Here is a 22,127-nt window from a genome sequence, read left to right on the forward strand (position 1 = left end):
TACACAAACTCCACTTGTATATATATCGACTACTCTGTGATAACCACACCTAAAATTCAAGACAATTCTATGCAACAAACACACTGATAGTTCACCTCACGCAATAAGACGAGCCGACTGAAACATACCTACACAATAAGTCATCTACAATGTCTCAACAACAACCACCGGTGGCCACCACCCAACTACCAGCCGACCAAACGGCCTCCTCCTATCTGGATCTCGGCATAACCCTCGCAATCAACGCCTGGCCATCTCTCACCCTCGCTGTAACAAACAACTGGGGCGGCCCCACATCCTCTGACAAGCGCGACTGGCTCTGCGGCGCAATATCTGAGATGATTGCCGACCGACCAGAGACAGATGCCGAGGACCTTGAGGACGTACTGATACAAGTGATGAATGATGAGTTCGATGTTGTTGTGGACGACGAGAGTGCCGGGCAGGTGGCGGATCGGATTATGGAGATTCGGACGATGGTGGAGAGAGGCGAGTTTGGCGCCGTTAAAGAGATGTGGGAGGAATGGGAGAGGAAGAGAGCACAGAAAGGGAACGGGGCCGCTGTGGCCGGGTTCCGGAGAGGGGAAGATCAAGAAAACGAGACCGACGACGATGCAGATGATGATGGGGAAGAGGGGGATGTTGATATGGGGGAAGCACCCGCCTTGGTGAGGGCACCCAGGGAGAGGGCTGAGCCTGAGATTGATGAAGATGGGTTCACCAAGGTGGTTGGCAAGAAGAAGAGGTGAATCGATTACGGATGGTCAGATTTAGACAGACTTTATATGATATTTCCCAGATAGACGAGTCTTGCATGAAATGACTTGATGATTCCGTGGACTACATTACGACCAAACACGCAAAGGAAGACTTTTCATTTCCAGCAAAGAAAGAAGGTAAATCATACGTAAATCTATAGAAAAAGAACCGAATACAATTCGTCATCATCAACGAGTCTAAGCCTCGTCCGAGTCATTACTTGGAAGATGCTTCTACTGTCGTCCAGCAACATCATCATGACCAAGAACGAATGCCGCTACCGGAAAAGCCGTTTAGTTCTCAATGAGCTTGTTAATCATACCAATGGCAATGGTTTGTCCCTAGAAAATTGGTTAGTTTGCTGAGCACTTAAAACAAGCAACGAGACAGCTTACCTGGTCGCGGAGGGTGAACCGTCCCATTTGATTATAATCCTCAAAGCGTTCAACACAAACGGCACCCGCAGCGCTGGTGATTTCAATGCGTGCGATAATCATTTGACCCTTGCTAGCGAATGGCGGCGGACGCTTGCTCTTTCGTCCGGTGCCGGGTTCGAGCTTATGCAGCAAAGCTGCAACAGTTACTTCTTCTACAGCTGAGTGTACGTGCATAACGCAGTTGAAACCAGCCGTGAGAATACTCTTGAGGTCGAGAATCCTGATTTTAGCCTCGAAGGCAGAGACACAGTGGACTGGACGCTTTGGCGAGCACATCACGAAACCAGGAAGGAGATCTTCTTCTTCAATGCCCCGAAGGCGCATACGTACTTGGTCACCGCAGGTGGCCGTCGGAATTTCATCTTCAGTCTCACCGTAGAGAGCCGTAATTTCGATCTTGGTGCGGTTAGGCATGATGATGCAGTTTTGGTTCTTTTTGACGACACCGGCTTCAATACGGCCCTCAATCATGGTGCCCATATCTCGGTATTTGGCGCTAATTGGCATCATGAAAGGTGCGTTGAGGTTACGCTCGGGCATCTTCATGTCTTTGAGGTATTCGATGAGCGAAGGGCCGCTGTACCAAGGGCAAAGGTCGCTAGGAACACGATCCTTGACACCCAGAGTCCGCTGAGCGGAAATAGGCATGAAAGTAAGATCGTCCTTCTTGTAGCCAAGAGCTTCCAAGAACTTCGAAACCTTGACTGTGCACTCCTCAAAACGTGCTTTGCTCCATTCAACGGTTGGATCATCCATCTTGTTGACTGCAACAACCAGCTTCCTTACGCCAGTATTCCTTGCTAGGAGAGCGTGTTCTCGGGTTTGGCCGCCCTTTTCGAAACCAGTTTCGTATTCACCCTTTCGCGCAGAGATCACGAGAACACCGACATCAGCCTGGGAAGCTCCGCCAATCATATGGTGTACATAGGACTTGTGGCCAGGGGCATCCAGAATAGAGAAGTGTCTTTCGACAACACCATCGGGCGTTGGGACATCGACCTTGAAGTGAGCGCGGCCCACCTCGACAGTTTTTCCCTTAGCTCGTTCTTCATTGGTCAGATCCAGAGCCCAAGAAAGATACCAGGTCTCTCGGCCTGCTTCTTTCGCGTCCCTTCTGTATTTTTCCAGTGTTCGCTCGTCAACCATTCCGGTAACGTAGAGAATAGAACCGCCAAGAGTGGACTTTCCAGCATCGACGTGGCCAATGAACACAATGTTCACGTGCTCCTTCTTTTCACCATAAATTTCCTTCAACGTCTGCTCGTCAACATCGGCAGCTTGTTCCATCGCGACGGCGTTTGCATCACGCTTTTCCTTGGCACTCTCGCCTCGGGAGGGACTCGACCGCCCAGGGCTGCCCCGCCCTGACGGAGTGGGGGATGCTTTGCCACTAGCAGCTGCCTTTTGTTCCGCCTTCTTTTCTGTCTTATCAATGGCCTTGGTGGCTGTTACCTTAGAAGCAGCCTCAACAGCCGCGGGGCCCTTGGATTCGCCAAGAGATCCTGAGTCGGAGGAGGGGGTGTTTGATGGCGGCGTGGGAGTACCGATAGAGAGTACTTTCGTCTTCGGAGCTGAGGGGGAGTTGCTGGCGCCACCGATACTCAAAACTTTGGCTTTAGGAACGGTCGTGTTTGCGGCAGCGGGTTTTGGTGCGGGCTTTGGTGCAGGTTGAGCGGAAGCAGCGGTGGGAGCGGCCTGGTGAGGTTGCTGAGCGAATTGCTGCTGTTGTTGGTAGCCACCGTAGCTCTGGTTGTAAATCTGATTGTAACCGCCAGGTTGCTGGCCGTATGCGCCATACTGGCCGTAGGCTTGTTGCTGACCGTACTGACCATACTGCGGGAAGCCACCGTATTGTTGAAATTGCTGCCCAGGGACGAAGGCCGCTGCTCCTGGCTGGAACGAGGCAACACCGGGGTGGAAAGATGGAGCTTGAGCCTGGGGGCGAGATTGTGCGTTGTTCAGGTTCACGCCTTCGGTTTGCCTGGAGAGTTCATCCTCCCAGGAATCGGGGGTCTGATTAGCCATGCTCGAAACGTCAAGATGTTTAATAAGGCAAGCGCTCGAACTGGACAACAAAAAGAGGGAAGAAGGAGGGTATAAATACTGAGCCTAAAGAGAGGACGAAGGAGGGGGGTTTCCCAAGCAAGTTTAGTGAGGCTGCGGATTTTGCACGGATGACTCAGCTGCATTCCCTCCCCGCTTTACGCAGGGCAGTGCTATTGAGGCGGCAAAAGAACATTCTATGCGGCTTTTCGCCCAATCTACGCCTAATTACGGGGTGGTTTAGAGCTTGCGTCATTCAGGGGCAGATGATACTTTATTTGACATTTTGAATGACTCAACTCAACGGTACCTGATAGTTTTCCCGCATACCTAAATGTGAATATGAACCAGCCACAGTGGCTTGTTATCGATAAGGCTCAGGGGCCGCCACAGCTAACATCCCACTTGAGAAACACCTTTGTTCTTTAGCATTCTCCTAGCATCTCGAAGTATGGTAGATTCAAATATTACCCAGTCCGTAATACCAGTATGGACACATTATTAACCCGCGTAAGTTTGCCCCTCAGCGTCATAGAAAGACATGCGAAGAACAGGAGGTAACTTGCTTTACAGCTCACGCAGCAGGCAATGAACTATGCGATTCGGTATATAGACCTCTTTCTTTGTTGCCTCGCCATGCGCCATTTATTTTAGGCTTTACGCGATATGGATATATGCTGATAGTGCGTGCCAATAGCTCGGGTATCGCTATCACAGCTAGCTACGCAATCCGCCAGTCATCGAGATTATTGAAAGTAGGTGGACATTGACTGTACTTGTGTCTGAGACTACCAGCTAAACATGTTCACTTGATTAGAATGTTGAGAAAAGTGCAGAAAGTGATGAGCTTCTTGAACTCCAACAACGGCTCGAGAGCAAGATCCAAGTTTGTTCTCCTTCCGCTTCTCATGGAACTTGTGACTGATTATGGTGACAGGTCATTTCGCCAGCAATTGACATGATCGAGTTGATGTGAGTGGCAAGTTGGTTTGCACATCCATTTTGTTAGTTTATTACTAACTTATCAAGTGCTGCGCGTGGCAATACGTCTCTAGAGTCTGCAGTTTCTCTCACCAAGTCCCTCCGGTTGGACATTCAGTCACTAGGCCAGCGGCTAGCTACTGCGGCTCAATCTGAAGAACAGATTCAGAAAGGGGGAAAGACTTCAGGACACTCTTCGAGAAGCAAAGAATTGATCATTCTTATCATCCAAGATATAAAGAGGCTTCTAATTCGAATCGAAGATGCGGTCCCGCTTATGAATTTGGCTATCACGACTTCGGGGGCGAAGCTGTCCACTAACCTTCCGTCCACGATATCACCTTCTCGATTGCTACAGGCGAGCACATTTCTCACTGCCGGTGATACGCAGTACTCCCTCTCTCCATCACAAGCAGTTCAAATTGGCCCTACTTTCACTATCTCAGTGTACATGCTTTTTGCAAGTCATCTCCGCCCTCATGATGAAGAAAGTATTCGCGAAACGACATGGAAGGAGGTCATGCATAAGGCCCGCTTAAAATTACGGCGAGTCCCGATGGATATGGCAATCCTTCCAGACACTCGGCCACGAATGCTGCAACTTTCTGCGGAGGGGAGAATCGACGAGTATGCCTATCAAATTCTGGTGATAGAGGACCTTGATGATGGTAGGGTTCATACATTCAATGAAAATGAACCTCAACCTCAGAGTTATGAAGAGATCGACGCTGCAGGGATTCGTGACATTATACCGATCCATCAGATTTCCAAAATATTTTACGCGGACACTGGCAAGATTCTTAATATCAGCACCGAAGGCGAAGCAAATAATCCGGTCCTCTTGTTGAAACGAGACACGAATGCCATTCCACCGCGACGTATGGTTGAACGAGATATGGCTGGCTCTGACGCCGCAAACGAACCAGATCTTGACGAAGTGGACGAAGTACAGGCGCAATTGGATGCCCAGTTGATCGGATCCAGCTCAACATCCCCAAGCCCTAGCTTCCATGAAAGCTCCATCCCCGAGGAGTGGAGATTGCCCAAAGATCTTGATCCGGAATGGATTGCTTTGGAGGTTTACAACGAGGATGATGAATCAGAAACCGAGTCGGATGACGAAGGCTCAAGGTCCCCCGATTCTAGAAAGATGGCGCAGCTCTCCATAAATTCAGAAAGCAAATCTTCCCACACATCCTCCTCTCCGCGACCAGAAAAGCCTCAAGGCACGAATACAGTCTCAAATCCTCTTTTCAATAATATCCGCACCTCTCTCTCACTCCTCGAAACACTTCTGCGTCTGACATCACTCCAACAATTCCAACAGCTATCACATTTATCAATCAGCGATGAGCTACTCAACTTCTTCTTAGAAGAGTCTGCAACTACCGGTGCTGGAGGAGACGAGCAACATCGCCAACGGCTCCGGGCTGATGCAAGGCGAAGGGTAGGTTGGGACCCGTATGATGAAAGCCCAGTAAAGCGACGAGGCGAAGACTACCAATCCACTGGAATGCCGGAAGGTGCCTCAATCGGGTACTCTCGAGAGCCGAGCGAGGTCCCCTATACTCCCACGGAGAGGATTCGGGGATATCAGCTTCGCTCGAGGGAGGGCACACCGGAAACTCCTTCACAAGCGAGACGGTCTGTTTCGAGAACGAGTGATCCGAGGCCCAATAATGGAACGCGAGGTTCTCCAGCAAGTACAGACGGATAGTGGAGAAGGAGATCGCCTCTTGGCCTCCAGTTTATTTCGTTTGCTCTAATGGAATTTTTCGAGATGTTATGAATCTGAGAGGATTCTTTGCTCAGTATTGGTCTTGAGGTTCAAATCACTATAGGTTCTTTCATCAGCATATTGATGGGATGCCTACTCTTGAGCCTTTCAGATATACTGGGTAATATAGTGTGTATATTCGAACTGAGCAACCAGGGGACGTAGACTGCGGTATCAAATGATCATCGCTAAGTAGAGAGAGAACATGGCAAAGCACCAATAACGAAGAGGAAACCTAGAACGCCTTATTGGAAACAGAGAAAGAAGCAAAAAAGCCGACACCTAGCCCAACTCCTTGTGGCCCGCTTAGTTACGTCTCTCGGACCATCCAGTGGCGGGAGTAGACATAACTAAACGTGACTGAATACATCGATATTACTTGGCGCTGGCGGTAAACGAACACTGGTTTGCACGAAACGTCTGAGGGTATGGAAAATCAGACCCCTACTCCCAATCATCATCGCTGTCGTCGTCCTTAGATTTCTCCCTGGGGCTAGCGGGAGTTCGACTAGTGGCACCACTGACGAGGTCATAGCTGGACTCGCTGTCGGGTTGCGATCCCTGGTCATTCGATCGGCGGGGCTCGTTGGGTTTCAGGGTGTTGGTTTCTGTAGAGGCTGTAGGGGCAGCGTCCTTGCCAGTTTTGGTCTTGTCCGACACTTGTGGAGTCGAAGGGGAATCGGTATCATCGTCAGAGTCGTCATCCCAACCGACTTCTTCCTCTTCCTCAGTGTTGGCACCTGTAAAGATGAAAGAACGATGTTAGCCGAGGGAAAACCTAAGTGAATATCTTGGAAGGTGTGCGGCCATACCCTTGAGGAGCTCCTTTCTCTTCTGCTCCTCGGTTTCGATAACAAGGCGGAGGAAATAATATCGAGACCAGAAATCCGCGTATTGCACCTTCTCCGGAACAAGTTTCTCCATTGCGGTGCGCAACTCAGGGTACTTTTCCAGATCCGCAGCAATAGAACCAGTTTTCTCATCGATGTTGAATGATTTTTGGAACTCGGGCCACTTGTCACTAGCAGGGTCTTTTAGGAAACTCTCGAGAGTCGTGTGGATAACATGAAGCTGAGCTTCAAAACGCGTAGCATGAATGACCCTCTTGCCTTCAGCATCTTTGCTCTCGAAAAGCATCTTCGAGCCCGATTCCTCCTCCGGGGGTACGATTGTAACAGCCTCTCGCAATTTCTGCGTGATATTCATTCCGAACCGCATAATCGCCTCGTCCGCAGCTTCTTCCGCCTTCTCGATCTCTTTCAGCCGCCGAGCCGCCTCCGCCTTGAAGCGAGTGAGAAAGCTCTCGCCAGCAGCAGCCTTCTGGTCGTTGCCATCTTTCTGCTGTTCTGTTTTCGAGGGATATTCGGCGCTAGATTCAGTAGGTGTTAGGGAGCCGTCTGTTGTACCTCGTTCAGTGGTGCCGAACGCTGTGCCGAGTGATAGGCCCCTCGTTCGCCCGACAAGACTATCCTTGAGATCAGAGAACCCCTTTACAGCTTCCTCGCTAGCCGCGGCGTATTCCTGTCGAGCGCCTTCGTAGTAGCTCTCTCCCTGTTTGCGGACGGTGCCCCATATATCACCAAGTCGTGAGCCCCAGGGGCTTGCGGAAAAGGCGCGGAAAGTCTCCTGCAGCTCGGTGTTCAGGTCAACAGCCGGTTCGTTGGACTTGGATGCATCCTCCTGGGATCCTCCGCTTTTCGTTTGATCGTTGGAGAAGAGATCTCCCTGGACGTGGTCGTATATATCCATAGCTCCGTGTTGTTGTATAAGAGGGGAAACGGTGGGTGTGATGAGTATCTATCATCCACAGTTCTCTTGGCACTCCGCAAGCGCCTTTTGTTTCCGGGTCTACGATGCGCCGATCGCCGAGGAAAAAGAAGTATGCAATAAGCATTGGGAATTTTCTGGTGTTCATTGTTTCATAGTTGTCATCAAGTCTTTAAATCTAATGGTATATATTATCTGGGTATAATTATGTATCTGGTAAGCTGTACGGCTCCCCTAAGCTGTCCTGACTACTCATCCAGAATGCCGGCAAGGGAACACTCTCCATGACGCTGGATGTCAAGATTTGGCNTCTGGTCAACATCCCTGGGGGCGCAGAATCCTGGCCTGTCGTTCTCTGTTTAAGAGCGCGGTCTACGGCTTGTGAGGATTCAACTTGCACCACGGCATTTTTAGCGGCTGGGCCACGCATATTTAGGGACGTACTGTCCTCATCGCGAGCAACTGGTGAAGATCCAGGGATGATCTCCTTTGGTATTTCATTCGCACCTTGAGATTCTGCTTGGTCTTCGTCCGTATATTGGGTATGGGACACCATTTGGAGCTTACACTCCGGACGAGTCTTCATTGGTGACGATGATGGAGACGGTGTCAGAGTGTGCAGGCCATTAGATTCATTCGGGAATAGTTCGGCCATTTTCTGCGTATTGATCGTAGGTACGGGTTCCAGTGGAAATTGAGTGACAGGATGAAGTCTCTGGTAACATATTGATGCGTCGGATAGGAGATTCGACTCGGAGGGATAAGGCCCCGGGTCAATTCCTTGGTCGGGTACTGGTGGGGGTGGGAGTTCTTGAGACTCAGTATTGGGGGGATTAGAGTCATCTTCAAATTGCGTTTCATGGCTGGCGTTAGAAGCATTTTCATTCCTTAGTGAGCTCGGAAAATCTAGCAATTCGTCGCCTGAGTCGCCATCATCTGACTCTGCATCAGTCTCATACACGACTGTTCGTTGTAACGGACCCGGTTTTTGTCTGGAATCGGATGTTTTCATGGGGGCATCACTGGCAAGACTGGGAGGTTCATTAAATTCTGTTGTATCCTTGGCCGTATCCATTCGAGACGGCGGCGAGCACGGTGAGTTCAAGTGGCCAAGTGATGGCTTCTCGGCACACGCAATCTGTGGACTTCTAGACGAATCCCTTTGGTCAATCGGCCCTTGTGATTCCTCTTTAATAAATGGTTCACTAGGGGTCTTCAAGGCTCGTGGTTTAGGCGATCGTGTTGCGCTGCGGAATTGAGAAGATGTGATGAACGCTATGCCAGGACTTTCGGGCGACTGCGAGGAGGGTATTTCGGTTCTTGTAGACTTTCGTGGTGTGACTGGGGAGCCTTTAACTTTCTTCTGCGAATTGCCTTCCGTTTCATGTAGGCCCTTCGCATCAGAGCCGGTGCCTAACTTTCTCCTCTTTTGCTCGCTTGAAGGTTCAGAATTGTATGTCTCTTGTAGCGGCAAGGCATTGGCTTTGTCCGTATTCGTTGTTTGGCGTTTAGGGATCCTCTTTTTCGGAGTTATATATGCGTATTCCAGTTTCACATCTTCGTCAGGCTCAATCAGTACTCGCTGCACATAGTTCATTTGGGTCAAAGTCTTGTCATCCTTTTGCGGGCCCTTGTCTTTCTTATTGGCACTCTTCCTGCGCACTTTACCTGAGAGTCCCTCGCCCAGGCTAGGGACATTTTTCTGCCTTGAAGGGGCGGGGTCAGATTTGACGCGACGGCCTCTTTTTGTTCGCGAAGTAGATGGTGGTGGCCTGTAGTTCACATCGCGGTTGTTGCCTTGCTCATCATCATCATCATCATCATCCTCGATCTCAATCACCTCGCGCGGATTCTTTTCAGAGTCATCGATGTAATTGAAATCGTCGTCAGACTCGGCTTGCTGAGATACTGTCACAAAGTCGATTTGCGTCAACGTCGCTTGATCACCGGAGGAATTTCTTTTCAGGGATGATGGTGTCGAATCCGTCGAGTGAGTCGAAGTTGAAGCCGGGCCTGCGGTATTCGCGAAGGTGCCCAACCGAGCCGGTGCTCGCTTCAGCTTATTCGCCGACGCAGGTTTATTCGGTGTGCGAAATCGGTCTGGGATTGTGCTCGTCACCGTCTCTCTATCGCCTTGTCCCATCGCAATTTAAACAACAATCAAGGAGTATTTCGAGTGGTTTCACGGCAAGTCATGGGCCTGGTTATTGCTGCTGGTCGGACGATAGATGAAGCTTGTTCGCACATAGACGACCGTTCATTATGGCTCGGTCTGAGGTGCGGTTTTGCAGTAGTTGGCGGAAGGTGAGATTGCTGATTTGCCTGAACGCGTCGGACGCGTTAAGTGGGTGGTCCGTGCGTCCTGGAGCCTGAAGTCAGGGTTTCCTCAACCGGAAGTCTATAGTTCTCGGGGCACAGGGGCTCTAGCTTTCTACTTTGAAGAACCGACGAGGCAACTAGAGAGATCATAAGAAATATTTACAACCGAAGAACGTATTTTCTTTACAAACAACCGAGGATAGCTTTCAGATCTACATTATTGGCTAGCCGTCGGCACACAGCTGCCCAGGCACTATGGCCGACTAGCGCATTGGAGGACTCATGAATCGTATCAAATAAAGCATATCTTGGTATGATTTGCTCACTGGATCTAGTCAATAGAGCATTGTATACATGCACCAAAGATACCAGTTCGGCGACAACTATTACTTAATTGATGGTTGCGTCATGGTGATGACGTTATACCATCGGAGCTGCATTTTATGAAGCCGAACGAGGATCCTCAAGGCACCACACCAGTTCAACCTATGTCCAGGAAGACTACGATTGGTTTGAACAATGTTTTCGAGAATAGTACGACCGAAGGGATTACTTCCTTCTTTTCGACCTCGGGTGCAAGTCCAACCCGGGATCAGGCGTCGATTCTTGGCCCATGTCGCCAATATAGAAGACATCCCTAGTGTAAGTGGCTATATTCGCGATACGCAGGGAGTATCAGATTTCTGACTCTACGATTAGGAGGACGACAGACCGTTTAGTGTTCCGATTCCAGAAGACAGCTATGAAACCTATAACTTCGACCCGCCGCCCTATTCTATAGAAACAACAAAGAATCAGCTAAAACAATTATACCACGATATGGTCATGATAAGGTTTGTGCCTTGCGTCGTACACACGTTCCTACAGCGGCTAATACGATAATTGTAGGCGGATGGAGCTGGCAGCCGACGCCCTTTACAAGGATCGAAAAATACGAGGATTTTGCCACTTATCAACTGGCCAGGAAGCCGTTGCAGTGGGCATCGAACATGGGATAACGCGCGAAGATAAGCTTATAACCGCTTACCGGGCTCACGGGATGACACTGATGCGAGGCGGGACTGTGAAATCAATTATTGCGGAACTCCTCGGTCGCCGGGCTGGCATCTCATTCGGAAAGGGAGGCTCGATGCATATGTTTTGCGAGAGCTTCTTTGGCGGGAACGGAATCGTAGGCGCCAGTGTTCCCCTTGGGGCTGGCATAGCGTTTGCTCAGCAATACGATGACAAGCGGAACGTGACGATAAATCTGTTCGGAGACGGCGCTGCGAACCAAGGACAGGTACATGAGGCGTTCAATATGGCGAAACTGTGGGATCTACCGGTCATTTTCGGTTGCGAAAGTAAGCCACCCAATACCATTTCATACCTTGTTTTGATTTGTTGCCTTCGGATAAGGCTAAACATATTCTGTGCATAGATAACAAGTATGGAATGGGAACATCTGCTGAACGATCTTCAGCATCGACAGAATATTATAAGCGTGGGCAGTATATTCCGGGTCTGCGAGTCGATGGTATGGATGTTCTTGCGGTGCTTTCAGCCATCAAGCACGGAAAGGAATACGTTCAAGCCGGCAATGGACCATTGCTGTACGAATATGCCACTTACCGGTTCGCTGGACATTCTATGTCGGACCCTGGAACCGCATATCGATCTCGCGAGGAGTTGAAGACAGAGCGGGAAAATGATCCAATTTCCAGTTTCCGTGCAAAGTTGATCAACTGGGATGTATTCTCGGAGGACCAGGCCAGAGAGATTGATCGTGCCGTTCGGAAGAAGGTAAATGACGAAGTTGCAGAGGCAGAGGCGTCGCCTGAGCCCGAGCTCAACGCAGATGTCCTTTTTGAGGATACCTATGTCCGTGGCACCGAACCAAGACAGCGACGAGGAAGGACGATTGACGAAACATATTACTCGGGTTGAAGCGTCTGTCGTTTCTTGTATGCGAGTCTGAAGTACACCTGCTAGATGACAGTCAATAACGAAGGACTATCTTGAGCGACATGGTTGACATCATGGGGTAGTAGACCACTTGTTTTAATATGGGTGCTTGGATGTTAGTTTGAGCAATTGAGAGTTGGCTGCGAGGTGCAGTAGCAGTTACAGGCTGCAGCCAAGTTAGTCGTCCCACTGTTGCCACATTTGCTCCCTTTGAAATGCCGTGGACCACCTGGGGGAAAGCAATGTCCAAAATCTCAAGCCATCATCCGGTGAGTGAGCGATGGGTGGAGAATGCGGGTATACGAATGTGGGTTCGCTGCGAAAGAGCCCAGTTTGGAGTCAACCGTCACAAAGAAGTACTAATCCCGATGAGGAAGGACACATTTCCCCCGACGCTCTTGTCTCAGTTGCTTGGGCCTCAGGGCCTGCCTATCGTTTTTCTCCGTTGCTGACTCCAGGGCCCATGCCGTCGATTTTCCCGTTCCGGTCTGAAGATCAGCACGCAGCATCGTCAGGGTATACGGATGGCTGCTACTATTGGACACTGTCCTTGTGACTGACGACCACTCGTGTCAAATAGAGATCTCGCGGCGCAAAGCTCAGCTTGTCTTCCTCAAGCCTCGAGGTAGAATGTTTGCTGTTTGCTGTCTCGGTCTTCACCTTCAGCCAAAGGCTCTGTCATTCAAAGGAGATCTCAGGCCGTCTCTTGTTGGTCTCCGAACTACGGAGTAAATCCGGAGAACTCCGTATGCCAATCCAGTTTGCGTCGTGGGTATTTCTTCATCTTGAAAGTCTCTGGGGTCTGATAGTAGGTCCGCAGTGTTTGCATTGAGGAAACCGAACCCGACCAATTGCCTTCTCCAGCTGGCCACGTCGTTCCTGTGATGATAACCCTCCAATCCAGGTCATGAGGTCGTCCATACTCATGCATTACAAAGCTCATACAATTCCCATGTCGTGCGCAAAGGATGATATAGCTGAATCAAGGTAGGACGCATCTGCATATTCATTGATTCCAGGGTTAAAGTGGTAGTGTTATTTCCAGTCCATATGTTTATCACTGCACGACTGGGGCTATGGTAGAGACTTGTGGCTGGGGTGTCTCAGCTGCCCATCTTCCAGGTGTACCTACTCAGACTTTTCCAATTTTCCTCACATGGTCCAGCGGGATGATGTCCGATGGGTCCAACGCGCCTGTTAACCTGGTTTCCAATATTTGTCAAGCCAATCCAGCCATGAGCCGAGTACTTACTGTGGTTTGCAGAACCCAGGATCTTAACGGATGGTCTTACACACAAATTATCCGCCAATATCAGCCTAACACGTAGCAGTAATTTGCGCTTAATAACATAGTGTACGTTCGTTGAACCAGGCCAAACGGTTGGCCCATTTGATCACGTTCAAAGCCTCATATTAGGCAGTAACCGGGGTTTCCGGGATCCTGCATTTTTCGAAGTGAGACCAAGACCAAGGGTAAAGCGAATTCAACTGCTATCCATCATTTTTCGGCTGTGCCAGGTTGAGGGAGTAGCCTGCTAATAAGGAACATTTCTTTGGGCCTGCTTTTACACATGATCGATATGAAACCGCAGGGCGGACTGCGCCATACGACTCATATACAACTTAGGGATACTCGTTATTTGGGAAAGGTTCATCCCATTGCACCCCGGTCTACAGACGCGGACATGCATTCTATGCCCTTTTGTCCCGGTAATACAGCCGCAAGGCAAATCTAACTCGGTCTCGCCGTCTCGCCCCTGTTTCTATTTGAGTGTGGAGTTATCCATTTCCATTTTATTTGGTTGAACTCTGTCCCCGGGCTCCGCGAGTCATTTCGGCATACCGCGCTATAGTAGCCGCATTACTTAAAGCTACGTATTGGCAGCTTGGGCAAAGAGATGCCAAGTTCTCATTACCACAGATGGGCAGTCTGTACTTCGTTTGGGGCCTGATAGTGAGATCGACATGCGGCAGACGCCGACGAACCTCCTCTGAAGAAAAGTGAGGAGCACCGATCTTGGCCGACTGGGATATACCCTGTTGTCCACGACGGTCGCATGCACTATTCATACGCAGACACTGGTTGCCATCTGGAAGGCAGGGATATTGTATTATATTAAACAAGAACCGTCTTTCATACGGACTCATGATTGACACCGCCCAGCTTGAACCTGCTCTGCTCTCCTGGAGAGTTGAGAATTTGAGATAACGGGAGCGGAGCCGGACGGGAATTTCGAGGGCTGAAAGTGGGTCGAGTTCCGACAGTCTGGATACGGACCGCAGCTCCGTTAATAATTGGACCACAGCAAAGATGAACAGCTTCGGGGAATCCTCCTGCAAGAAATAAGCAATGACGCCGGACAGGCCTTGGGATTGAGGTATCCTGTTGTCTGGCCTCAGGCAGGAAGGTGCTCATGACAGGGGACCAACCAAGTCGCGGTGCGTTGGCATGCATTTAATATATTTAACTTTGGCCGGCGCTGTATAAATTACGGAGCATTCGGGAGCTGCTCAGCGGCCAGCCCAGCCGAACGGATATTTAAGGGGCGATCCATGGATCAGAATTTCCAGCAGCATGGCACCGCCGCCATTGGGTCCCGGTTTCTGCTGAAGATCGTCCCATAATTTACCTCTTGTACCACTATAGTACTGTACCGCATGAGTAGTCCTGCAAGTCCATACCGCTAGAAACTGCCAACATCCCCATTGGGCAATAGCCTCTGCTTCCATCTTCCTCTTTGACTAACACTTATGCAAGTCGGCCGCCTGGGGGTCCGAGGTGTGGAAGTCGAGATGCGTCACAGCGTCAGACATGTGCCGGTTGTCTGACGGGGCTAGCGAGGACTGAGGAATAACATTTGGGCGTCTGTTTTCCCTTGTTGCTTTGCTTTTCTTCTCTCCCCTACCCCATTACGGGTTCCCTCCGTCACTTGTTCGGCACCCCAAAAATAGGGAGCCCACTCCGAAGCACGATGTCGAGTCGTCGACACTCGAAGACTCTCCTGACATGTTCGGTAAAGGCGCACCCATCCCAGTAGTCTGGAACGGGCGCCTGTGCTTGTCCTACGAGAATTGAGCAGGGATTGAGAGGGGCTAAGAAAATAAAAATAAAATAGAAATAAAGCAGTAATGGAATAAGAATTAAAAAAAACAAAGGGAGAAGGGGAAAAGCGTGCATCTGTTTCTAACACATATGGTATTCCCATTTATCAGTAATTGAGTATTCATGTATCATTTCCCTTTCATTCATGCCATTCACTCATCCAATCCAAAGCAAAGACACCTGCAGAGAATGTATGCTCTTTTCTAAATTATATAATTTGCTGCGTTTAAAGCGGAACATTGTCCGCTGCGGGCAATGTGGGCGCCCTGGCACCAAATTCAATGTAGCGGGGATGCTAAATGCTTGAGAGAGGTCGGTCCCTATCTTTAGCTCTGTTCTTGTCAAATGGCGCTGCAGGAAAGAAAACTCTCCGGCAGGGTTTATTTGGAATAATCGTCACAATAAACTGGATCTTCTGAATTACGTGCGAAATATACTACAGAAACTTCTGCTGCAAATCTGGAGGACACGATTATTGTTAATGCTGAGTGATGCGGTGCGATCACCGCGCGAACCGCCTGACCGGGACGGTGTTTCTTGGGACGGACACTTTGACACATTTGGGCGGCTGTAACCATTCCGCCTGCACAAGCACTGACCTCGCAGCAGCTGGGTCCATTTTCTTGGGATGCAGGATCCAAGCCATCCAATTGATTAAACCTCCGCATGAGGCAGACAGCCCCTAATTATGATTTATGCCCGGGATTCTCAGCGGAGTGAGCGACCCGGCACAAATGACAGGCGGTTGGGGCCATTCACCACCTGCTGCTTGCTCTCTTCCCACACTCTCTCTCGCGCCCCTTTCGCTTGGTACGCCTGTCCTATTCCAAATCAGCACCGCAGTCCCATTTTATTATTGGCGATAATTTTAGGTTAGAACTGAGTTTCCAAGGTTGCGACTAAAGCCAAAACTTAATCCAGCCTGTCGGGTTCAGCGTCAGGAAAAGGAAAAGACTGCCACTTCCACTCACGCCCCCATTAGCACCTACCCACTTCCCCTCCTTCGTCAACTCCGTATGGCGAGTAGCGTCGCCAGAGGAGAAAATTATGAAAATGCAGCTTCCGAGTGCCTGGGCGAGGCCTTCTTTAAATATACTCGCCCAGCCCGTCAAATGAGAGACCCCGAAAATTCGTATCTGTCTAGCTTTGACTCGCCTGCACCCGGCATATCACAAACCTTCTGTGCACAATTTCTAACGACCGAGTGTTCATACGCGCAAATCTAATTACTCCCTATTTGTCCTTGAAATTTTCTTAATCCGATTCGCACTCTCGGCCCATTGCCTATCTCCATTCTCCATACGACTGCCGTTTCCACTCACCCCCACATCACAATACACCTGGTGCGGAAGCCAAATGCCCAGGTCCACCAGAACGACGGGTGGAAGACACCCTGTAAGCTAAAATTCCCTTTCCTATACGGCCCATACTTGATTCCCGGAGACTGTTTAAGCTCTGCTCCTGCTCCTTGCTTCCTCCCCCCTCCGATCCCAGCAAAATATCCGTTTTCCGGTTTCGAATGGCTACTTACACAGCATGTCACAGGAACCTCGTCGAGAATAGTAAGTTACCGATTTCCGCTCTCTTATCGTGTTCAATTATTTTGAAAGGCAGCATCGACACCCTGTCTTTGGTTGGGTTTATGCTGAACGCCCGACTCACTAGTGACACCCAGTCACTAACTGCGAGTGTAACCGAATATCCCATTGAAAATGGCAGAACATACCACAGATATCATGAAGGCTGTACGTATATCCCTCATTCGCTATGTAAGATCCTTTTGATAGCTAACTGAGAACAATAGCATATGTATACCCTAATGATGAGCGCGAACTAGATCGTCTGGACATGCAGCATCACATTTGTAAAATGTTAATGGGGGACCGCTTATTCTTTGCCCCCTTAATAAATCCCCAGCTTATTCTGGACATCGGTACTGGCTCTGGAATATGGCCAATGGAGATTTGTAAGTTCAAACCTAACCTTTCCGTGATTCTGAGGCTACAGAGTTTCTCATGGTCTCTCCCTACACAGCGCCCTTCTTCCCACAGGCCCAAATCACAGGGACTGATCTTTCTCCGTGCCAACCAAATGAGGTTCCCGAGAATGTCCACTTCATTGTCGACGATATAACAGAAGATGAGTGGCTATGGGACCGCAATTCCATAGACTTCATCCACACAGGACACCTCTCAGGGGCGCTGCCTTCATACAAAGACCTTATACGGAAGATGTACAGCCACCTCAAGCCTGGCGGTTGGGCTGAGATTCACGAATTCGATACTATGGTGAAGTCTGACGACGGAACATTGCCGCCACTAGATGAGTCCAACTTCAGCACATATCCATTCCAAGACTGGCTTGATCTGCAAATACAATCAGGCCACAAGACAGAGCCTCCGCGGCAATTTCGAGTAGCGCACCGTCTTGCGCGTGGAATGAGGGAACTCGGCTTCGTTGACGTCCAAGAACGCATTTTCAAAGCACCTGTGAATCCATGGCATCCCGATCCACACCTTCGTAGTATTGGCCAGTGGATGGAGACGAATATCTTAGAAGCTTTGTCGGGGTGGTCATATAAGCCTTTGCTTATGCTGGGGTGGTCCAAGCCGGAGATCGAAGTCTTCTTGGTCAATGTGCGACGGAGTATACAGGACCGTACTGTCCATGCTTATTTTAATTTTCATGCCATAATAGGAAGAAAACCACATCCTGGGGAACGAGCAAGATGAACCCAGACTGTTTTCCCTGATCCTTGGATGAATTAACGGCCTTATGCTCCTTTTGGGCCCCGAAATAGGCCCTTCACATCAACATCCCATATAAGCAGCTGAAGAATCTCGGGTTCATGGAACGGTGCGTGATCGATACTGCTTTTGTGACTGTGGGCTGTTGGGTCTTTTATGTCTCATGATGGTAGATGGCGTTGGCTGGCATCGATTATGCACCACAACATGCGAAATAGCTGGACTAGAATATTGGAACCGTTTCAGTGCGTTCCAAATTGTAAATTAGAGCAAGCAACATCTTAAAGACAAGTGTTACGCCCGATGGTAGACGTTCGCAAGAAACCTACTCTATGCCTCAGGCATAAATGTATACCGTATCATTAGTCATCCAGAAAACATGGAGAACTCCAGTCGATCGGTCCGTCGCTGCGCATCAACCACCAACGCCAGGCTCAGAGCACTCAATTGCTCGAATGACACAATTTCCTTATGTCTTTAGGGAGATGTGCCTATCGGCACGCCGCGATTCCTTCTTCAACTCCTTTAATCGATCACGTGTGGATCAGTGAGGAGCTTCTGGCCTCGACCTTTCGGCGATTCGCAAACGGGCAACGACGGTATGAAAGCCGGGTCCCGGGGCCATTGGAGGCCAGAAGGCGGTTGGCCAAGCGGAGGAATACAGGCCTAGCTAGCATAGCTGGCTCGGGGCCGATGGACGATATTGCATGTCTGTTTGGGCGAAATGGAAAGGAGCATATGAAATGGACTGAGCCGTGGAGAAGTTTAGGTACCGATACTCTCTTTGCTGGATTGTGGGAACCGGTTCTGACCCTGATATAGACTACCAGATCTCTTCGCAAAACCCCCCTGCCCCCCCTGCCAGCTTTTACAATGAGAATTTGAATGCATTCGATGTTGAGAATCCACTTCAAGCTTGGCCTGGCGTCCGCGGCCGGGCGGATAAACCCACACGCGATCAGTTTTTCGGGGAACAACTGCGAGAATATCAAACAGCGAGCGCGCTAAAGGACGCCATTCGTGAGTTGGACATCGATCTCCGACAGGAGCCTAGCTATAGCCGCTTGTTACTTGATCATTTAATTTCACAATCGGGTCGCAGAAAAGGCACTATAAACGAGCTGATCTTATTTCTGGAAGATCCGCATCTTAACATCCCTGGAGCTGGGAACTATATCGGTGTTATAGAACATTATGCTTCTCGCGGGGCCCGGCTGAGCAAACAACATGCTGTATTCGATGCCGTCACACGAGCTCTAAAGCTCGGGATCGTTCCCGCCGAAGAAATCAACGCAATAATAACCAGCCTTTCGGATTTGGGGAGAACAAAGAAGAGTGCCAGAGTGAACGACGAGAAGTTTTTGACACGGCTTTATCGCCAAATGTGGGATGCTATTGGCGAATGCGATATATATGGGCATCAACATTTGGATGAACGTATTGTTGACGCCTGGCTTGGCGTTCTTTTAGAAAATGGGACAGCGGACGACTTCCTCTTAGCCAAAGACATCCTGTTGGTTACCAATCATGATGTGCCAACCGACTCGTGGTTGGCGAAGTTCCTTACTAGATGGCTCCACGATCGCCGTTCTTCACGCCTAGGGTTTGACGGGAAGCACGTTATCGAGCTTTTGAGACCCTTCCATCCCGACTTGGTGTCAACCTCGATATTACGTGTTACTGAGGCCCTGTTCTCTTCTAAAAAGACAGATTTTCTTAAAAGATGGGAGAGCTGTTTAGCTAGGCTTCATGATTCGTCGACTATTGCCTCATCTCGTGTCTGGACTCATATACGAGTGTATCACGACGGTACATCTCATCTCCCACCAATGTCACCACGGCATCGGATAATACAGCGTCTCTGGGCACTATACACTATGACCAAAGGCACACTTCGGAGTTCAGGCTTGAATGTGTCCTGTCCAACTATCAAGAGCCTTTATAGGCTCTATGACACTACCAGAGGTGATGATGGCATTGAAGACTTGTGGAGCAGCTTGACAAAAGATATCCACGATCTGAATATACCATTTGACTTAGAGGCGATGGCCGATGAACTGAGAACCGGAAAGAGCATGAGCAGCGCAACTAGGTTCACGCTACAGAAATATGAATCATCTCCTCTATCCTTTTCCGAGATCTTCGCGGACATCCACCTTTTCAATGCCGCCGGCAGGGTTTTCTTCCACAACATTGAGAAGATGGTTCGCGAGGTCGACGTCGCAAGTCCTACATTCCGAAACTATGCAACTCGTACCGCAAGAACGGGGAACACCCACGATGTCTGGACACTTATCCGCCTCCTCCGATCACATACTCCCCTCAAGATCGCTCTGTCAATGTCATGGCACGCGCCCGACCCGGAAGACAAATCTCTTACCGCCAACCAGGTAAATCCCAGAACAGCATCTGAGCCAGACCCGCATGCCGCTCTCGAGCTTATTCACGCTCTAGCTGCGGCGTTTGCCTGCTCTGAACAATTGTCTCCGCGTCGGGCCTTCCAGTTGGTCCATTGGCTTTATGTGTTCCTGTACAGACACGGCGCACCTGTGAGACCGCCTCTGGCACGTGCCTTGTACCATGCGGGTGTGATTAGGTATCGAAGGGAGAAGTCGCATGTCTCCGTTGGGCAGTTTGAATATATCTGGAATATCGTGGAGCAGGCAGAAGGGCCCGAAGTTGTGCTAGCATTGAAGGCTCGGAGCTTTGACGATTCGGCTTGAAGTATCACCTTTGCCTTTGCTTTTGTACGGGGCCAATGTTTGGTTCTGTTTTGATACCATCTATTTGTACAATTGTAGACATTAGATAGATTCTACGAATCAAAAGCAACATAATTGCTGCTACTAAAGGGGACCGACCCGCAAGTGATGGTTTGCTAGCCCATTAAAACAGTTTGGTCAATTGCGGAATGTCAATTCTACTTAAGGGTCCACTTCCATCAGGTTGGGGTCACCGGAAATTTCCTCGACAGTAACGTATTTCCTCAGATCCTCCTTGGTGTACACTCGCTCATTCAACCAGGCCGTGGTACCCTTCTGGAAGCGATAGTCGCGTTCCTTCTGTGCGCGCTCGTTGGGCTTAATGTAGTTTCGTAGAAGTTGCGCAGGCTTGTCCTTGTCGATAACACACACATCGACATTGCTACCGGACCCCAAATCGTTGAAGATACCAGCCAGGATGGCCTCGGATGTCAAGGAAATTGCCTCTTCCTTGTTTAGGTTGGGCTTCCATGTCGACTCGAAGACCGACATAGCAGCCAGTGAGCCAGATCCCATAGTCACGTAGGGGAGCTTGTCTGTTGATCCGTGCGCGTGTACCGTGTAGAGGCCGACACCAGTCGGGTCAACACCCGCAACCACTAGATACGCACCGATATATCCCTGATAACGGAAAAGGTGTTGCTTCAACATAGTCATGCAGGTGATCACTCGAGGAGGTCGGCCAGTCGAAAGAGAATGTAATTCGACGTTGGAGCTGATCAACGCAGTAGTGAACTCAGTGTCAGCAGCTGTACCAGCACCGGCACACCAGATCTTCGGGGCAATGTAATGTAATTTTTCGCAGTTCTATTGAGGTGACGAGCCGATGATTAGCAAATGCTGGTTATTTTATTAGCTTTCGGCTTACCTTGTCCGCTACTATGGGACCAGCGGTCGCCCTGGTATCTGCGGCGATCTGTGCTAACAGTTAGCTTCCATCAACGACGAAGCGTCCACATCAAATCGGAAATTAACCCACCACAACACCATTGTCGTATATACAGCCAACAATTGTTGTACCTGTGCTTGTGGCTTTGGGGAGCGGTGCTCCCTTGGCGTGAAGAGCCGCGTTTCGGTTGTAGTTGGAGAAGTCGAAGCCGGCCATTACAGCGGCGGAGGATCAAGGCAGGGGAAATGTATCGGTAGAACACAAATATATGGAGCTATCGATCTGTGAGACGCCGCAAAAGTGAGAGAAGTTGAGGCCGGGATTGACTGGAAAGATGGGAAGAGCTGGGAGGACGAGGATGAACGAAGCTGGGGAGCTGGAGTGACGAAGCTTCCCGCCGCCTAGTCTTGCTGCCTCAGCGCCCAGGCCACAACAAGTCCCGTGAGCCCAAGCTCCTTCCTACTGTTTTTGTTCGCCTTCGTTGATCGGCTCAAGGATTCAATAACAGGCATGGGCTTTGCGTTTGCCTACTACCTGTGATCAAGCACCCCCTCTACGGTGGGCAATTCTACCCTCCTCAATTTTATTTTCCTTTTTCG

At 49.8% G+C, this 22,127-nt stretch overlaps 9 protein-coding genes across 9 annotated transcripts; 4 read left to right on the plus strand and 5 right to left on the minus strand.

Moving 5' to 3' along the window:
• Nucleotides 1-149: 149 nt before the first annotated feature.
• Nucleotides 150-749, plus strand: ASPSYDRAFT_26501 (pre-rRNA-processing TSR2 family protein; the record flags this gene model as incomplete). Its single annotated transcript, XM_040844288.1, has 1 exon — nt 150-749. The coding sequence occupies one exon, from the start codon at nt 150-152 to the stop codon at nt 747-749; it is 600 nt and encodes a 199-aa protein (XP_040708310.1).
• Nucleotides 750-1,052: 303 nt separating this feature from the next.
• On the minus strand, nt 1,053-3,221 carry ASPSYDRAFT_140184 (translation termination factor GTPase eRF3; the record flags this gene model as incomplete). Its single annotated transcript, XM_040841021.1, has 2 exons — nt 1,053-1,100; nt 1,155-3,221. 2 exons carry the CDS (start codon nt 3,219-3,221, stop codon nt 1,053-1,055), a joined length of 2,115 nt encoding a protein of 704 aa, XP_040708311.1.
• A 280-nt stretch (nt 3,222-3,501) lies between these two features.
• On the plus strand, nt 3,502-5,937 carry ASPSYDRAFT_75105 (RanGTP-binding protein; the record flags this gene model as incomplete). Its single annotated transcript, XM_040850787.1, has 5 exons — nt 3,502-3,749; nt 3,813-3,844; nt 3,937-3,994; nt 4,177-4,211; nt 4,269-5,937. Exons 1-5 carry the CDS (start codon nt 3,729-3,731, stop codon nt 5,935-5,937), a joined length of 1,815 nt encoding a protein of 604 aa, XP_040708312.1. The 5' UTR covers nt 3,502-3,728.
• A 504-nt stretch (nt 5,938-6,441) lies between these two features.
• Nucleotides 6,442-7,746, minus strand: ASPSYDRAFT_127836 (BSD domain-containing protein; the record flags this gene model as incomplete). Its single annotated transcript, XM_040840483.1, has 2 exons — nt 6,442-6,737; nt 6,810-7,746. 2 exons carry the CDS (start codon nt 7,744-7,746, stop codon nt 6,442-6,444), a joined length of 1,233 nt encoding a protein of 410 aa, XP_040708313.1.
• Nucleotides 7,747-7,888: 142 nt separating this feature from the next.
• Nucleotides 7,889-10,058, minus strand: ASPSYDRAFT_39236 (uncharacterized protein). Its single transcript, XM_040845854.1, has one exon. It carries the CDS (start codon nt 9,905-9,907, stop codon nt 7,970-7,972), a length of 1,938 nt encoding a protein of 645 aa, XP_040708314.1. The 5' UTR covers nt 9,908-10,058; the 3' UTR covers nt 7,889-7,969.
• Nucleotides 10,059-10,602: 544 nt separating this feature from the next.
• ASPSYDRAFT_54030 (putative pyruvate dehydrogenase E1 component alpha subunit) lies at nt 10,603-12,009 on the plus strand (the record flags this gene model as incomplete). The annotated part of the gene is made up of 4 exons (XM_040848782.1): nt 10,603-10,725; nt 10,783-10,916; nt 10,972-11,426; nt 11,504-12,009. 4 exons carry the CDS (start codon nt 10,603-10,605, stop codon nt 12,007-12,009), a joined length of 1,218 nt encoding a protein of 405 aa, XP_040708315.1.
• A 2,373-nt stretch (nt 12,010-14,382) lies between these two features.
• ASPSYDRAFT_39242 (uncharacterized protein) lies at nt 14,383-15,257 on the minus strand. Its single transcript, XM_040845855.1, has one exon. It carries the CDS (start codon nt 14,755-14,757, stop codon nt 14,539-14,541), a length of 219 nt encoding a protein of 72 aa, XP_040708316.1. The 5' UTR covers nt 14,758-15,257; the 3' UTR covers nt 14,383-14,538.
• Nucleotides 15,258-16,486: 1,229 nt separating this feature from the next.
• On the plus strand, nt 16,487-20,600 carry ASPSYDRAFT_54002 (uncharacterized protein; the record flags this gene model as incomplete). The annotated part of the gene is made up of 7 exons (XM_040848779.1): nt 16,487-16,525; nt 16,676-16,692; nt 16,796-16,875; nt 16,935-17,096; nt 17,165-17,788; nt 18,359-18,646; nt 18,700-20,600. The coding sequence occupies 7 exons, from the start codon at nt 16,487-16,489 to the stop codon at nt 20,598-20,600; spliced, it is 3,111 nt and encodes a 1,036-aa protein (XP_040708317.1).
• A 201-nt stretch (nt 20,601-20,801) lies between these two features.
• pup1 (proteasome core particle subunit beta 2) lies at nt 20,802-21,744 on the minus strand (the record flags this gene model as incomplete). Its single annotated transcript, XM_040840884.1, has 3 exons — nt 20,802-21,446; nt 21,508-21,555; nt 21,619-21,744. 3 exons carry the CDS (start codon nt 21,742-21,744, stop codon nt 20,802-20,804), a joined length of 819 nt encoding a protein of 272 aa, XP_040708318.1.
• Nucleotides 21,745-22,127: the final 383 nt, after the last annotated feature.

The sequence above is a fragment of the Aspergillus sydowii genome (assembly GCF_001890705.1).
Source record: "Aspergillus sydowii CBS 593.65 unplaced genomic scaffold ASPSYscaffold_1, whole genome shotgun sequence".
In the NCBI taxonomy this organism is placed as follows: Eukaryota; Fungi; Ascomycota; class Eurotiomycetes; order Eurotiales; family Aspergillaceae; genus Aspergillus; species Aspergillus sydowii.

Bases quoted from the DNA above. Each gene is read 5' to 3' on its own strand.
- ASPSYDRAFT_39242 (XM_040845855.1), bottom strand. From the start codon at position 14,757: ATGGAAGCAGAGGCTATTGCCCAATGGGGATGTTGGCAGTTTCTAGCG.